The sequence below is a fragment of the Siphateles boraxobius genome, unplaced genomic scaffold, assembly GCF_051911475.1.
Source record: "Siphateles boraxobius isolate OS27281-9 unplaced genomic scaffold, OSU_SipBor_1 33, whole genome shotgun sequence".
Classification (NCBI taxonomy): Eukaryota; Metazoa; Chordata; class Actinopteri; order Cypriniformes; family Leuciscidae; genus Siphateles; species Siphateles boraxobius.
Genome location: NW_027508953.1, coordinates 2,159,679 through 2,174,377, shown reverse-complemented (window position 1 = coordinate 2,174,377; position 14,699 = coordinate 2,159,679). Strand labels below are relative to the sequence as shown.

At 37.9% G+C, this 14,699-nt stretch overlaps 1 protein-coding gene across 4 annotated transcripts in view; it reads left to right on the top strand.

Moving 5' to 3' along the window:
* LOC143701569 (uncharacterized) overlaps positions 1 to 14,699 on the top strand; it is a 58,358-nt gene extending 43,659 nt beyond the window's left edge. For all 4 annotated transcript variants that reach the window (XM_077194961.1, XM_077194958.1, XM_077194959.1 and 1 more), the window contains 12 exons: positions 3,325 to 3,444; positions 4,252 to 4,394; positions 4,979 to 5,109; positions 5,805 to 6,043; positions 6,211 to 6,493; positions 9,305 to 9,464; positions 10,739 to 10,843; positions 10,969 to 11,019; positions 11,107 to 11,155; positions 11,278 to 11,356; positions 11,467 to 11,699; positions 14,150 to 14,699. In XM_077194961.1, coding sequence (XP_077051076.1) covers positions 3,325 to 3,444; positions 4,252 to 4,394; positions 4,979 to 5,109; positions 5,805 to 6,043; positions 6,211 to 6,493; positions 9,305 to 9,464; positions 10,739 to 10,843; positions 10,969 to 11,019; positions 11,107 to 11,155; positions 11,278 to 11,356; positions 11,467 to 11,699; positions 14,150 to 14,160 — 1,604 coding nt within the window. In that variant the 3' untranslated portion in view covers positions 14,161 to 14,699. The remainder of the gene's footprint in view (positions 1 to 3,324; positions 3,445 to 4,251; positions 4,395 to 4,978; positions 5,110 to 5,804; positions 6,044 to 6,210; positions 6,494 to 9,304; positions 9,465 to 10,738; positions 10,844 to 10,968; positions 11,020 to 11,106; positions 11,156 to 11,277; positions 11,357 to 11,466; positions 11,700 to 14,149) is intronic.

Here is a 14,699-nt window from a genome sequence, read left to right as displayed (position 1 = left end):
CCTGTGCCTGGTGATCGATGGTCATTCTCACACCTTTCTTATTCACTTCCCCACCCCACAACCCCTCGTTCTTGTGTTGCATCGTGGGTAATCTCTACTGCCGTGCACTTTTTTGATCAGCGCTCACATTGTTGCATCATAGTCTGTGATGGTTATTTATCTGTGGTCCAGTAAGTGGTGGAAATATCTATTTGTATTTCATTTCTTTCTTATTTTTGTGTTGCAGTCATCATTTTCAGTCTGTGGTGTGGGTCGTGGTGCTGGTGGTGGGTTTTTTAACCTGAGTGTGTGATTTGAAAGGCTGATTATTTATCAGTGTTCATAAAACAGTGGTCTGGTAACTAAGTTAGGATACATAATATAGTATGTGCCACTTTAATTGACTAATCTGATTTTAATCAGTTCAATGGATCGATCGATTCATATAAATAAGATATGCTATGCAATAGTTAAGTATACGTAAAATGTATCTGGCTGTGTTCAGATTATAATACTTGCGTACTGCTTACTGGACACTGCTCATTATACACTGTATACTAAGGATTGGAATGTAACAGAATTTATTGCTCATTCCAAATCCACTTAACGCTCCTCGCTCTTATGGTGTGTGTGTGTGTGTGTGCGTGCAATAATTGGGGTGAGTTCAAAAATTACTACATTACTGTTCAAAGTCTGGGGTCAGGCAGATTGTTTAAAATTTGTTTAAAAGAAGTCTCTTATGTATGGAGCCAAACATAACATACGGGGGGGGGGGTGACTATATTGTGGCCTCAAATTAAACAAAATGTTCCACAACTCACTAATACGTGAGAACGTTTTACTATAGCAATGAAACAGTATAGCATTATGCAATTCTAAAAACTCACAAACAGTAGTATGCTACATTTTATCAGTATGTTTATGTAACAGATATTTTCCACATTTTTAGTCCACTCTTGTTGGTCCAATTAAATTAAAGACTTAGGTTAAAGAAGGTTAAAAATCATAACACTCATCATTCTGCAAATGGAAGGTCAGTTTAAGCACATTTCATTATATACACAGCTAAAGTAGTATTCTATCTTGATATTCTATGCAAATGGATAATAGCATACTATGCACAGTATAAATGCTAGAACCTGCAGAGATAGTAGTGGTAGTATGGTAGTTATTCTGAACATACCCTTATTTTAAGTTTCTCTCCAGGGAAATAATGGGTTTTCTAGAATGCTGACATCCACATACAGCAGAAAGTACCAGTGATAAGTCAGCAAAACTGTAGCTATGCAGATGTGTATAAATCAACATAATAACAGCATTGTACACCGCATGGCAACTGTGTAGCTCATGGTCTGCTCTTTTTTTCCCTGTCATTAGGGATGACCACTCAAAGTGCACTTTTTGCTGAGATATAATATGTAATATGTAGGTTATGTTATATTTAGCCGCAGTCTTGTGAGGATTTTTTGACCATTGAGGTTTTTTTTTTTTTTGCAACAAGCTTCCTGGAAATACTGCTAAATATTGTTTTCATAACATATAGAATTAATATAGTTTAGAAGCAGGAGTTTATATCCTAGATCGTGATCAGACCTTCTGTTACAGTAGTTCAGGCAACAGCGCGGTTTGCCGCAGTGGGGGAGAAAAAAGGGAGCTGTTGCCTAGCAACGGCCAGTGACCAGCCGTCACGAAGTGTTGTAAATTTTCTCGTATTGCTAAAGTGACACCACCTCGTTGCTACATTGAGAACAAGGGTCTGTTTTGAGACACAGTATTGTTTTAATGCTACGTGTTTGCTGCATTCGGACTCTGAGTGTTTCTGCCTGTTTGTGCCCAAGTGTGTGTGTTTGTAGCAAAGGAGCATGGGAGAAAACGAGTGTTATTGAGACCACAGATTCATTTCTTCGTCACTTCACTTGTTTTTCTCATTTCTGTACTGAACTGTCATTCATCTCTGTGACAGCCCAAACCTCATTTTAATGTGCTCTTAGAATATTAACACTGCAGCATCCCATAATTCCCAGAATAAAACCAGTTTTAACCCGAGTGTGAACATATGAATACTCGAATTATTCTGCTTTTAGAGCGCTGTTCGTCTAGACATGCAGTTAAACCATGCAGAAAATTCACAAATGAAATCTCTTAAATATTGCAAATGTTTCTCCTAGATAATAATGAGATTAAATGGAAAGCAAAATATGACTCCTGAGAAAAAGAGTCATATTCGTCTCTTCTAGAGGTTGAGAAAAGATTTCAATGATGTCTTAAACTGTGCTCAGACTTGCAGAAAATACTAAAGTTTGCAATCAAAAGATCTCAATATGAACTCAAACTTGTCTCATCATATTTTTGTAAGACTAAATAATCTGAGTGATTTACACAACCGTTCAAAGGTTCAAAGTCGGTAAGATTTTTTAATGTTTTTGAAAGTAGTCTCTTATACACATCAAGGCTGCATTTATTCAATCAAAATTACAGTAATATTATGAAATTCTATTTTAATACATTAATTTATTCCTGTGATCAAATCAACGCTGAATTTTAAGCATCATTACTTCACTCTTCTGTTTTCAGTGTCACATGATCCTTCATAAATCATTCTAATATGATGATTTGCTGCTTAAAACATTTCTTATTATTATCAATGTTGATTTTTTTTAAATATTTTTACATTATACATTTACAAGGATTCTTTTAATTTCTTTACAAGGAAATTGTTAATTTCTTTAGAAAAAATCTTGCTGAACATTAACTTTTCAATGGTAATATATATAAATTATCGCTCTTTACTTTTAATATGATAACAATTGACTCATTTGTGTCCACTTTTAGTTCTTACTAGACATTTTAAGAGAAAAATCTTAAATGAAAGATGTATTAGAGCTCCATTTTGTCTCCTGATTTATGAAAGAGAAAACTTTGAGCAATAAAGCATCAGTCTTAACATACTTAAACTTTAGTTACTGTATCGTTGATTTAACCAGCATGAGTAAGATTTCTGGTTAAATGCACTAATGAAGTTGAAACTTCAATTCCCTTGAAGTTACAATGAGCCGATAAACAAATAAAGTGTGTGAAAAGAAGTACAGCAATCACAATATTCACATTATTGTAGATTCTGTGTCTTGCAGGAGTCGAGATCAAGACATCACTGTTAGTGTTCACTCAATGAAGGGCTTGAGAATTTCACTTCCAGTAACAGCCTCTCTGATTGGCCAGGCTCCTCGTTACTGGATGTTACAGCCAGCCGATTGGCTGAACGGAACGCTTGCTTCGGCCCTTTGTGGAGTGACCTGCGTTATGTTGTGCACATGTGCCGATGCTAACAGCTCCCTCTTGTGTCAGCCCGCAGCTTGCGTCTGAGCCCGTGGGAGAGCCGGATCGTGGAGCGGTTGATGACGCCCACTCTTTCCTTTCTGGCTCGCAGCCGGAGCGTCGCCACCCTCCAGAACAGCAGCGACCCCCGTGAGTTACACAACACACGTACACTTAACATGTCAGGAGCTTAAGGTAATGGTTATACTCACCACATACTACAGGCACACACCCATGTAATGAGTAAAACACACATCACAAACAGGCCTCATTGAGTGCAAACAAGCAATTGCTCTTATTTGCTGAAATCAAACAAGAGAAATTAACGTCTTGCTTCCAATGTAAATATTATTAACCTTAGATCAATGTAAAGCAGTTTTCATTTCTAAACGGTAACTATTTCTTCTGTTTGAGCTTAGTATTTGTTTGTCTAATGCATACATCAAAATGTATATGTTTGCATCTGATGGAATTGCATGTTTGTTTTTATCTTTAAGATCTCAAATGTATACTATACATTTATACATAGTACATACTGTATTGCACAGTTTATCCTATTGTAAATTTTGTTGAATTTACATAAAACTGTACGCACTTTTACGTTGAGTATACATTTTGAACAGAAGTTCCTTATTACCTGCGTATTTAATTCAGCAAGTGATGTCCAATTGTCACTGCAGAAATAAAAATGTTTATTTTTAATATTTTTCATCCAATTTTGTGTCAAAATGGCTATCCATTTAAAAATCATAGTTTATTTTTTTGATTGGAATGCAAAGTCAAGTTGAGTGCATTGCATTGTGGGATTTAATACCCTGTGCTTTGTGTATATACTCCATATTTAGGAATCTTACCAACCCTAAACGTTTGAACAGTAGTGTATTATCTCAATTAAGTATGTAATGTTTTGAGCATAATAAAGTGACGGTCTGTAAACATCTCTGTGTGTGATCTCAGATCAGTGTTCCCGCTCTGCATCCGTGTCTCCTCTGACGCCCTGTTCCCATCATCATCCTCACCAGCACAGCGCTGAACGCTGGAGGGTCTCGGCCAGCACTCCTGACATCACACAGCGCACGCACAGACGCAACTCCACTCCGGTAAAACAGAGTAACACAAACAATGCAGAGATATTCAGATAAAAACGCTAATATACACTACAGTTCAAAAGTTTGAGGACTGTATCTTTGTAAGATTTTTTTATTTTTTTGACTGAAGTCTCTAATTCTCACCAAAGTTGCATTTATTTAATTTAAAATACATGAATATTGTAAAATGTTATTACAATTTAAAATAACTGATTATATTTTAATGTGTTAAATTGATATATTTTGAAAAGTCATTTATTCCTGTGATCAAAGCTGAATTTTCAGCATCATTGCTCCAGTCTTCAGTCTTCACATGAACCTTCAGAAATCATTCTAATATGATGATTTGCTCCTCAAGAAACATTTATGATTATTATCAGTGTTAAAAACAGTTGTGCTGCTTAATATTTTCATAGAAATTTGTTTGGTTTTTTTCAGGATTATTTGACTTTCGATTAACTTAATATATCTTGACTTATTAATTTACCTTTTAAAATATCTTAATGATTTTAATAATATTATAATATTTCTCAAGAATAAGTCCTGGTTTTCATGATTTGACTCCTTTAAAATGATTCATCAATGTTTTCCTCTAGTTTGAGAAGAAGAAGAAAGAAAAGAAAGACAAGGAACGAGAGAACGAAAAGGAGAAGTGCGCTCTTTCTAAAGAAAAAGTGGAGAAGAAGAGAAAATCCCAATCCATAACCAGAACAAAAACAGAAGCCAGGTGACTCTCTCTCTCTCTCTCTCTCTCTCTCTCTCTCTCTCTCACACACACACACACACACACACACGCTCTGTCTCTGAGCTCTGAGCTGCTGCAGGTTAAATCCTGTGCGCTCGCGAGCCGAAGAGAGGCTCTGATGTGATGCAGCCCAGCGGGCGTCTGGCAGGCTGTTTGTTTTTATATAGGCCTTTGTGTTCAGTTGCTTTGTGGAAAAGTGATAAAGTAGCCATTAAAGGATTAAAGTTGTACTCTTATAATGGCTGTCCATGTCCTGCCTGATTATTTACACTGAGTCCAAACCAGGTGCCAAGGTCTCAGTGTAATTTGTTTCCTCACTGAAAGTAACAAAATCCACATTATTGGTGATACTTGCTAAGGCACGCATCACTTTTATTATTGTTCACACTTAGGGTTAGTGTGTGTGTGTGCGTGCGTGCGTAATTTAGGTAATTTTAATTTCCTAAAATTACTAACTAGATATAATAAAAACGAAATCTAAAACTTAAAAAATAGACCTAAATACAATTATCAAAAAATGACAAAAGCACGTAACAAAATTACAAAAAAATGTAATTAAATGAAAATGTAAAATATCAAAAGAATGTAATTGAAATCAGAATCAAAATACAAAGTTAGAAATTATTTTTTTATTGTGGTTGTTTTGATGTTGGGATGTGTTCTTAACTTTTTTTTAGCCCAAATATCAAAGCTAAAAACAGAGCTTCATCACCTGCGACGCCCAGGAGTCGCCCCCTCTCCCCTAATCCAGCGCTGTCCTCCAAACCACCCTCATCTTCGGGCCGAACTCCTCCCGGCACCAAGCACCGGCCTAAACGGGCTCAGACTCCCGCCCGCATACAGGCCCCCACCGTCGCTGCTGTCGCCGTGGAAACCAAGGAGCCCCGTCAGGCTGACCCTCCCAAGGACACAAAGAGTGAGTGTGATCATCATGACGACCGAAGCTCTCAGATAAATCTGCATGACGGCTCAATGGTTTTCAAGGAGCCCAGGGCGACTTTTATAGCTTTAATATGTATGAACGAAACGCAAGTGCTTTTAAGGATTTTACTCTTCTTGATGGACTGTTTTTTTCCTGTTTAGCTGCTCCTAGTGTTCCTGACATCACTGTCTCGTCTGCTCCGGCCACGCCCCTCACTACCTCTGCACCAATCACAATAGCTCCTCAGACACCAGAGGTGGCCCATGCGGCCGCCACTCCTTCTCAATCGCTCTCTCCTGAGCCCGGCCCTCCGACCGCCAAGCCCACAGCTGGGACCAATGATCCAGAAGAGGCGGCCAGGGTTTTGGCGGAAAAGAGACGTCAGGCACGTGAGCAGAGAGAGAAGGAGGAGCAAGAGAGACGAGAACAGGAGCAGAAGAGCAGGTTAGTTGATTATAGACCGAGTGGAGACTGTCAGTCTTGCATACCAAGCATAAAGTCCGGCCCACTTTTCAAAGAAACGCTCATTTAGATTGACTGACATTTACAGTGATCACAGCAGAATTATTTTATACTTTATATTTATACTAAAATAACCCTGGTTGACAGGGTTTCTGTTGCTTTTAATGGTGAATTTCCAGGACTTTTCCTTTTCTTGATTATTGGAAAAAAAATGGAATTTCTTTTTTTTTGAGATTGCATTCACAAAGAGCAAATTCAGAAATATTTTAGAGCTGATCATAACAGAATACATTTTGTATTATATATATATTTACATTTAGATTGAATAATTTATCAGACTGTGATTTACATGATTTTGTAAAAGATTTTATTAATTTCAGTTACTTACACATTTGATTTATTTATAAATCATCAGACGGCCCATGCACAATCCATAGGTGTTCCTATGATCTAAGGTCTTAACACTGTTATTTTAGTATTATTGATACACTATTCATATTTAGTCTATTCATATTGTCCATTTTTATTTTCCATTTCATGCTTGAGTAATTTAAATGTTTCTTATTTGTATTATTTTTTTATATGTCTATATAGTTTTATTTATTTATTATTAGTTATTTTAGTACATTATGTTAAAATAAAGGAAAATGAGAACTGAAGTGATAGCAGTTTTTTTTTTACATTTTATATTATTTTCAGTGAATGATTTTTTTTAATGATTAATTATTTTATTTAAATGAGCTGGGCTGAGTTTAGCTCCTCCTAAATGGCACAAGGCAGGCCCAGCTCAAAGGAGGAAGCTGGTAGTCAACGAGGTGCGAAAGCAGGAGGAGAGGATGAGATGTATAAAGGCCATTTCCCAGGCCAAGCAGGGAGAGTGGATGAGATGGGAGAGTGTGGAACAACGCAAAATGGGCTGGCAAGACCTTTGGTCAATGGAAGAGAGTAGGATCAGTTTCCTTATTAGGTCAACATATGATGTTCTCCCATCACCGCAGAACCTAAACCTCTGGGTAGGAGAGGATCCCTCTTGTCCTTTGTGTTCATCACCTGCCACATTAAGGCACATTTTGACAGGATGTAAGGTGGCTCTTAGCCAGGGTCGGTTTACTTGGCGCCATGACCAAGTATTGCGATGTTTGGGTTTAGCATTAGAAGGCAAGTGTAGTATGACCAATAAGTTGCCGCCTGTTCTAGCAAAACATTACACGCAGAAGACAATATTCCTCCGCCCAGGCGAGCAACCACCAAGAAAAGGTGCTAACACCTATTCTCGCCCAGGGCAACTGGAAGCTGCTAGGGACTGGAAGATGCTGGCTGATCTTGATCAACGGCTTATTTTTCCACCTGAGATTGCCACCACTAATCTACGACCAGATATTGTTTTGTGGTCTGGATCAGCACGCATTGTTCAACTGATAGAGTTAACAGTACCATGGGAGGATGCGGTAGATGAGGCATATGAGAGGAAGAAACTGCGGTATAATCATCTGGCCACTGAAGCAGAACAGCGAGGATGGAGAGTCCAGGTTTATCCAGTGGAAGTGGGTTAGCGAGGTTTTGTGGCACACTCTACAACCCGGTTCCTCAGAGGCGTCGGATTCAGTGGCCAAGAGTTGCGTCGCATAGTAAATAACTTATCTGAAGCAGCAGAAAGGAGCAGCAACTGGCTGTGGTTGAGACGGAAAGATTCTAGATGGCTGTGTACAGGCCACCATGCTACGGTTTCGTAGAATTCTTGAAACTTGAAGAGTCTGTTGGTTTATTTGTATAGGTTGTATAGTATTTACAGTCATTACGTTCCTGTGTATATTGCGTGAATGACGGGTGGTTGGGCAGATATTGTGTTTTGCGGTAGGTGGTATGCCATACGGAACCGTTGCCACTGAAACTGCATATTAATGCACCAGTGGGGCTCGACAGCCTTAGTCAAACGGGTTGGCGTGTATGGTTGGGTTGCGGAGAGATTGTGAGATTGTGGTTAGGTCTCAGCAGCAACTGTTGGTTTATTTGTATAGGTTGTATAGTATTTACAGTCATTACGTTCCTGTGTATATTGAGTGAATGACGGGTGGTTGGGCAGATATTGTGTTTTGCGGTAGGTGGTATGCCATACGGAACCGTTGCCACTGAAACTGCATATTAACGCACCAGTGGGGCTCGACAGCCTTAGTCAAACGGGTTGGTGCGTATGGTTGGGTTGCGGAGAGATTGTGAGATTGTGGTTAGGTCTCAGCAGCAAGAGGGAAGTAGAGGTCAGTAAGCTGGGCTGAGTTGAGTGGGGGACGGAGGGGGGTGACTCTGGGACGCCAGAGTCACTGTCGAGCCCTCTTGAGGTGTCGTGGGCTAGTCGACGAAACACTGAGAACGGAAGGTGCCCACTTGAAGACCCTAGAGATGTTCCTTACTCAGCTCAATCCAGAGGGTTGTTATGGGGGACCGCACTGTGGTTGCAGCCGTTGTGTGTGCTGACGCACAATACACTGCAGCTATTAACACCAGACAGAAGGAGATTCACGTCACCAGATGGAAAGAAGCGTAAATGGATGGAGAAGCATAGGTTACTTTAAAGCTACGTCTTAGTTGGTGATTATCTTGGCGAAAGCCGAGTCCAAATCAGCATGAAGTTTTTTAACACCTACTCTCGTGTAATGGAAATCATTTCAAATAATCACAATGTTTTTTTTTATGGGTTCAGTTTTAGTTAACTATAATAACCCAGCTTCTGAGGTGTTGACTAAGAGTATCAAGTAGTGAGTCTCTAGATGCTAAGCCTGCCTCATCTTCATTCAGAGCGCTGCGCGAGGAGCACGCCAGACGTGAGGACGAGGAGAGGAGGCGCAGGGAAGAGGAGGCGCGCTTCATGGCAGAGCAGCAGCGTCTGCAGGAGGAGAAGGCGGCGCAGGAGAGAGCGAGAGCCGAGCACGAGGAAAACCTGCGTCTGCAGAGACAGGTGAGCAGTGCATCATGGGTAATGGCTAACATTTCAAGTCAAATCCAAATAATGTGCATTGTGGGCTTTTATAGGGCCAATGACAATGATGAAATTTAGAAAGCAGATGGACAATGTGTTGCTGAATCAGAATCTACAAATTTGCTCAAATCGGCTTTGTTTCTTCTTTTCAAACATTCATTCCAAAATCTTTTAAAATCCATCTGCAGTCTTCTGTAAAATAATTTAAATACAAAAGACCTTTAAGGCATCAACGTGACCGAAGCACAGGCAGACAGAAGGGCATTAATGTGAGTGCTTTCATACGAAGGCCTCAGCTTGAGTCTCCCGCAGTGCAATAGCAGCCGTTTAGACCCGTACACACACGAGAAGACAGTACACAAGCCTCCGGGCGACTCTCATCTGCTACCCTTCACACTCGGCGTCAGGTCTCGCAGAGCCCCTCTGACATGAAGTCTGCGTGTGTTCTGGTTTGATCTGATCATGCAGGACAGGCCTAATGACTCTGTTTGTGGCTCTCTGGACGTACAAAGGACAGCTGTGGTGTCTGAGCAGCTTCAAAAAGGATTTTTTCAAGATCTAAACTGTGACAAGGGTGCAGATATGCATAATCAGATTAAACTCGATGCCACATCTGGATCTGGCAATAAGATTAAGCTAAATAATTTTTTGCAGTGTACTTTAATGCATTTATGTCTTTAAATTGTGTCTAATCCATTTTTTTAATGCAGTTTTCAGATACTGTGTCTAGGTCAATGTTATTGTAGTATTATTTTTATACTATTATAGTTTTTGTTAAATTGTTATATATATAATTTGTTTAATTTTAGTCATTTTTGTTTGTCACTGTGTTTTTTAAAATAATTTTATAGAGATTACATTCACAAAGAGCAAATTCTGCAATATTTTAGAGCAGATCATATCCGCATAAATTGTGTATTAATATAAATTTACATTTAGATTGAATAATTTATCAGACTGTGATTTACATGATTTTGTAAAGATTTTTTTCATTTCAGTTACTTACATATTTGATTAATAATAAATAATCAGACGGCCCATAAACAATCCATAGGTGTTCCCTCTTAACACTGGTATTTTAGTATTATTGAGATACTAATATAGTTTTTATTCATATTTTCAATTTCATTTTTCAGGGACAAACTGAACTACACAAACCAGCCAAACCTTGAGTCATGTCATAGGGCTTATGGGAAATTTAGAGATGTGTGATGGTTTTATGGGTAATGAAGTTTTATTCGTGTCTTTGATAGCGAGAGGAAGCCGAATCCAAAGCCCGAGAGGAAGCGGAGAAACAGAAGATAGAAAGAGAGAAACACTTCCAGAAGGAGGAACAGGAGCGCCTGGAGAGAAAGAAGGTAAAATGGGAGACTCTTAAAATGCTTTTATTGAAATAAAATGAATCTCATTGCTCTCTAAGAGAAACAATTGAGTGGTTTCCCTTTTCTGTGGATTCGACTAACATCCATGTTCACCTTTCTAGCGTCTGGAAGAAATCATGAAAAGGACTCGTAAGAGTGACGCAGGGGTACAGGTGGGACACGTCTGTTTCATTACGCCTGAATTAATCTCACACACAGAGTAAACAGAGAATGAACCTGCTTTATTTGTTTCTTTGCAGAAAGACGTTAAGACTCCAGCTCAAGTGAATGGCAGAGTCTCTGACAAAGGTAAAAATCGATTTGAAAAAATGAAAAAATAACCTTTGAAAAAATAACTCTTTTCTCTTTTACAAATATTTTAAATGAGTTTAAAGGACAAATATATAGCTGTTAAGTCTCTTGTCTTGCAGTAATCCAGAAAATTCCTTCAGAAACTCTCCATAGTGGTGCGACAAATTTCAACCAATCACAAGGAGACGTAAAAATGAGGTAAACAAGAAGTTGCACGATTAATTGCATAATTTGAAATGTACTAAATACAGTATTTTGAGATCATATCTAATAGAAATACGAGAATTACACCCATGTTTCGTTATCAGCTCCGTGTCCTGGGACGCAGCTCCCATCATTAATGGTGTCCAGCCCACCAAACATCAGAATGGACTGTCCTCCAATGGAGAGGCAGCAGACTTTGAGGAGATCATCAAGCTGTCCAATCACACTGGCAGTGGAAACAGTGGGCAGGGTCAACCTGCTGACCCAATCATGGCCTTTGAGGGAGGGGAACCGTTTATGATGAAGGCGGGACCTATGAAACCTCAACATGTTGCAGGTAAGATTAGATATTTTTAGATTAGATAAGACATTTTATTTAATTAATGTCTTGACTAATTACCACATTACTGTGTAGAATGGTGAAATTCATTGAAAGTCTTCATGTGCTGGAGGAGATTTTACAGACTGCTGGACTCTTGCATTGTCAATGCAAGATCTTGGCCAAAAATGTATGCACCTCTTGAAGGAAATAACATCACAACATTTATTTTTCATGCTCCCTCCCAACCATTCTCTCGACGTTCGAGTCTAATAAATCTTGACATTGTCATCCTGGAATCCTGGAATATATCTTGATACTGGTATTATGACAAAATAAGTTAGTTAATACCATATAAAACATGCCTGTTACAAGAATTTCAAAGCATGTTTATGAAAGTGTAAAATTTAAATTTACTGCTGTTAGTTTCATCTATAATATATTATTGAATGATTATTTATGTGAATGGGATAGTTCACCTAAAAACAATTCTGTCATTATTGAACTCCTGTTGATACAAACCAAACTGACTTTTTTCCACTGAACATAAAAGAAGATTTTTGGAGCTTTTCAGTTGGGGTCTATATGACCCCCAATCGAAGTTTCCGCAGTAAAAAAAATGGTTCCCTTCATCTCAGTGGAATAAGATTTGGTAGCTTTTCCTACATTATCTATCTATACACACACAAAAAACTGTGCTTGATTCGGTGGTTCTATAGGTACGTAAAATATTTTTTTTACACTTCTGGTCTTCGGGGTCAACATGACCCCACATTGAAATGAATTGGAAAATCGAAAAAAATGTGTTTTTTATTTTTCATTTGTCAAAAAAAATCAATAAATCCAGAATAAATGTGAAAATTTCCATACCGCAATGAAGTCCTGGTACTAGAGCACAAATGCAATGTGGAACGAACATGATCACTTGCACACACACGTGTACACGCACACAAACACACATAAACGTATGACTCCAATAGAAAGCATTTTTATTGAAATTGGCAAATAAAATCAATAATTCCTGCATAAATTGGAAAATTCTCACACATAAATGAAGGCCTGGTACTAGATCACTAATGCAATGTGGAATGAACATTAACACACACACATGTGTGCCCACACAGACACAGACACAAATACACACACAGATAGAGAGAGGTGTGACTGGAATAGAGAGCATCTTTATAGAAATTGGGAAATAAAATCAATAATTTCTGCATAAATCTAAAAATTTTCACACACAAATGAAGGTATGATATGAGAGCACAAATGTAACATGGAAAGAATGTGACTGCACACACATAACATTCACACAGAGAGACACACAAACAAACAAACAGGTGTGACAGCAAAAGAGAGCATTTTTATAGAAATTGGGAAATAAAATCAATAATTCCAGCATGAATCTAAAAATGTTCACACATAAATGAAGGCCAGGCATTAGAGAAAAAAACAATGTGGAATGAGCATGATTACACACACACACACACACACACACGCACGTGTGCACACACAAACACACACAGACACAGGTGTTTATTCTTCGCTCCTGTTCATATCCGCCTATAGCTGTTTGTTTTTTGTTTTTATTTCCTTTTGAAAATTAATTTCTGATTCTAAAGTTAATCATTTTATACATTTCGATAATTGAAATAATATGAAATTGCAATCAAGTATTTTCTTTTAGTTGTAACTTGTGGCATTATTGCAAATTTATTTGGCATTACTGCTAAATTTATATAGCATTATTGCAATAACAAGATACTTCAAAAGACCTCAAACAACAACAAAAATAATTCTAAACTTTGACAAAATACTGATTTAATGTATTTTAAGCGTTTAAATATATATATTCATAAAAAAAAGCTGTTATAAGAGCAGTAAGTCACATCCAGAAAAATGAATGGATCTCTATGGGGCCTCTGCTGGACGTATATGGTAATTACACTTTAAGGCTAAAAACATATTATATACAAAAAAACATCTAACCAGCAGATGGCAGAATTATGCATCTAACACCTAGACCAATATCCAGAAACAATTCCCATTTAAATTTGATCATCATTAATGTGTTTTTTCATAAAAAATTAATATTTCATATGTATGCTAATGGTGTAGTGGAGGAATTCTGCAGTAATTAGGTAAAAAAGTACTTCATATCTCCCAAAACACAGCATTAATGAATAGATTAGAAGTAAACAAAAAAAAAGATATATTATTTGTATGAATAAAAATGTATATTTTTTGTACAATTACTCTATCAATTGTTGGGGTCATATAGACCCCAAAGCCCTGATTTGTAAACAGGAAATGAAGACCTTTTGAGGGTTAAATTGGAAAAAAACAGCCTGGACATTTTGCAAACCATCTCTGTTTGAGTTGCAGGTTACGACATGAGGGTTCTGGGTGAACAAACCTTTAAAGACTTAATTAAACTTTTGTTTTGTATCTTTTGTTTCTCTCTGCAGAGGTCCTATGAGAGAGCAGAGCCTTCGGTGAGAGAAGAGAAGCCTTACGCTACCACTGCTTTCACCCCTGACGTGTGCCAAACCAACAAAAAGACTGCTTTAACTTTAGAAACACAGCAAGACAGAACCCGTCGATTTCTGTGGAAGCACTTTGAGAAAGTGGAGGAGAACCTTAAAAAGACACTTCTATACATATACAACGTTTGCAAAAAGTCTCTGTCTATTTCACTGTGTGTCATGGTGCAAAGTTTCTTTAAAAAGTTACCTGCCGATTGTGTGGTGCACCTTAAAAGAGTCACTATATAATGAATTTTAGAAAATACAACTTGGAAATACACGATGTTTGGCTATCATTATGATATTAATTGTTGTTGTTGTTGTTGTTGTTGTTATGATGTATTGTTATTGTTCTTTTAAGTAGAAAACCGTGTGTGTCTTGAATTATTGCGTTATTTAACGTGTGGAGCATCAGAAGAGGGCGATATTCTGTATGTTAATGTATATTTGCCTGATTATGACAGACCTGTGGAATAAATCTTTATGAAAGGGA